At 42.1% G+C, this 3,129-nt stretch overlaps 1 protein-coding gene across 1 annotated transcript; it reads right to left on the bottom strand.

The window, feature by feature from the left end:
• Nucleotides 1-1,212: 1,212 nt before the first annotated feature.
• On the bottom strand, nt 1,213-1,969 carry LOC138909335 (uncharacterized). The gene is made up of 2 exons (XM_070200523.1): nt 1,634-1,969; nt 1,213-1,503 (listed from the first exon to the last, which is right to left on the bottom strand). The coding sequence occupies exons 1-2, from the start codon at nt 1,967-1,969 to the stop codon at nt 1,213-1,215; spliced, it is 627 nt and encodes a 208-aa protein (XP_070056624.1).
• Between the last annotated feature and the right edge of the window lie 1,160 nt (nt 1,970-3,129).

Raw genomic sequence — 3,129 nt, 5'->3', positions numbered from 1 at the left:
CTATACCTTCACGTACCATAAAATGGCACTTTTCCCAATTCAGTACTAGATTAGTCTCCTCGCACCTGGCAAGCACTTTAGCAAGATTGGTTAAGCATTCATCAAAAGACGGACCAAACACAGAAAAATTATCCATAAAAACCTCCACAAACCATTCCACCATATCGGTGAAAATAGCCATCATACACCTTTGAAAAGTCGCAGGTGCATTACACAACCCGAATGGCATTCTCTTAAATGCATAAGTGTCATAAGGGCATGTAAAAGTGGTCTTTTCTTGATCTTCCGGTGCAATAGAAATCTGATTATACCCCGAATAGCCATCAAGGAAACAATAGTATTCCTGTCCGGCTAACTTGTCAAGCATTTGATCAATGAAGGGGAGAGGGAAGTGATCTTTTCCTGTAGCATTATTCAACTTCCTATAGACTATGCATATTCGCCAACTAGTCGCAGTCCTAGTTGGGATTAATTCATTTTGTTCATTTACTACAACAATCATACCCCTCCCCCCCCCCTTTTAGGTACACATTGAACAAGACTTACCCACTTGCTATCGGAGATAGGAAATACTATACCTGCGTCGAGCCACTTAATTACTTCTTTTCTTACCACCTCTTTCATGATTGGATTGAGGCGACGTTGATGCTCCATGCTAGGCTTGTTTCCCTCATCCACGAGTATTTTGTGCATGCAGAATGCAGGGCTAATACCTTTTATGTCAGACATCTTCCAACCAATGGCATGCTTATGCTCCCTCAGCACCCTTAAGAGTTTTTCTTCCTGCAATTCAGACTAATGAGAAGAAACAATCACATGCAAAGTGTTAGAATTTCCTAAATATGCACAACAAAGATGAGATGGTAAGGGTTTCGGAAGCGGGCCGATTGGCCTATCCAGAGGATTAAATTGGGTTCTTTCTCTTATGAATTTGCACGATGCATCTAGAATGTGCAACATCTCCTCAACCTATTCTTCAAGTTCCAAGTGATTGAACAACGTCAATACCTTTTCTAGTGCATCTTCTTTAGACGTCCTTGGCTCTACGACTAGTTCATTTATCTCCACCACCGAAATCATGTCCAGGTCCTCATAATGACGAGGAAATTGAATGGCTTGATATACATTGAAGACTGCTTCTTCATTGTCCACCCTCAAGATCATCTTACCTTCTCGAACTTTGATAATTACATCTCTAGTGGCCAAAAGAGGTCATCCCAAGATGATAGGAACTAACTGATCAGCCACGTAATCTAGGATGATAAAATCTACAGGAAAAATAAACTTCCCAATCTGCAGTAGGACGTCCTCAATTACCCCCTCAGGATAAACATAAGATCTATCAGCTAACTGTAGCATCACCGTGGTGGGTCTCGGAGCTCCTAAGCCCAATTGTTTGAACACTGACAACGGCATCAGATTGATACTTGCACCCAAATCACACAAGGCTCTACCCACATCAAATTCACCAATCCTCACGGGGATGGTAGAACTACTCGGATCCTTAAGAATTTTGTGGAAGCTTATGTTGAATCCTGGAAGTGCACTCCTCAGTAAGTGCTACGGTCTCAAACTCAGTTAACCTTATTTTATTTGCCACTATGTCCTTAATATATTTTGCATACTTTGGGACCTCATGGAGCATGTCCACCAGAGGGATGTTCAAATGTATCTGCTTCAACATATCTAGGAATTTGTGAAACATATGGTCATCATTCTTCTTTCTTAATCTTTGAGGAAAAAGGGGTGGCACACTCTCTGATCTTTGCTCAGGCTCTGTTTTGTTTCTCTCATCTACCTCTACAGGTTTTGGCACTCTTTCTTCTTTGAGCCTAGATTGTTCCTTTTTCTTCTTAGACACTTCTACCAACTCTCTCCCATTTCTCAACGTCACTGCATTGACTTGAGGATTTTTCTCTGTATAACTTGGGAGAGCTCCAGCAGGTCTAGTATTCTGATTGTTAGCCATCTGCCCAAACTGCCTCTCTAGATTTCTGAACTATGTGCGCAATTGTTGATTCTCAGCCCTGACTTACTGACTCTCTGCCCTGACTTGTTGATTCTCAGCCATAACTTTCTGATTGTCTATCAAGAGCTTTTTCATCATGTCAGTCAGACTCTCCTCTCCTTGCTGTGGAGGTTGAGGTGGATGATTGTAATTCGCTTGAGGCCTGATATTCTTATTTCCACCCCTAGAGAAGTTAGGAAGATTCTTCCAGTTCGGATTGTATGTGTTACAATATTGAGCATTTTGATTCATCGGCCCTCTAGCTTGTTGCCCCGCGTAGTAGATGGATTCAGGATTCACGGGGCATATGTCACTTGTGTGACCTTGACCGCATAACTCGTAGCAAGTAGACATCTGTTGCACATGTTGCATCTGTTGTGCGTGGTGCATTGTCATTTTATTCATCTAATTCACTAATCTCGCTATATCTGCTCTCATTGTTGAGAAATCATTAAGATCGATCACATCTGCTGCCTTTTGTTTAGGTGCTCTTCGTGGTTCCCCATCTCCTTGCCAATTATTATCATTAGCAGTGAAATTGTTTAGCAGGATCTGGATCTCACTATACGGTCTTGCCATGCAACTACCCCCACATGCTGAGTCAAGATTCATCTTTGATGTCTCATCCAACCCGTCAACGAAAGTGTGACCCAACACCTCATCAGTCTAACAATGGTGTGCCCATTCTCTGAGTAGCCTCTTGAATGATTCCCAAGCGTGTCGAAGAGTCTCACCATCTCGTTGTTGAAACCCAAGAATCTGGATCCTCAACGACTTTGTCTTCTTCGTGGGAAAAAACTTAATTAAAAATTTCCTTGCTAGATCATCCCAATTGTGGATTGAGTTCGCGGGCTCCTTTTGTAACCATTCCTTAGCTTCCCTCATCAGTGAAAAGGGAAATAATGTTAGTCAGACATAGTCCTTGAAAATGTTCGGATAATTGTAAGTGTCTATAATTTCCAGGAAGCTCTGAATGTGCATCTGCGGGTCTTCATGAGATAGACCTACATATTGTCCTGTGGATTGAATCAATTGTACCATGTACTGTTTGAGTTCAAAGTGACCCGTGATATCAGGCTTCACAATCGCCTGAGTCATAAGAGCCAGATTGGGCCTTACAG

The sequence above is a fragment of the Nicotiana tomentosiformis genome, chromosome 4, assembly GCF_000390325.3.
Source record: "Nicotiana tomentosiformis chromosome 4, ASM39032v3, whole genome shotgun sequence".
Lineage (NCBI taxonomy): Eukaryota > Viridiplantae > Streptophyta > Magnoliopsida > Solanales > Solanaceae > Nicotiana > Nicotiana tomentosiformis.
Note: the sequence above shows the minus strand (reverse complement) of the source record. Positions and strands in the feature narration are given on the sequence as shown.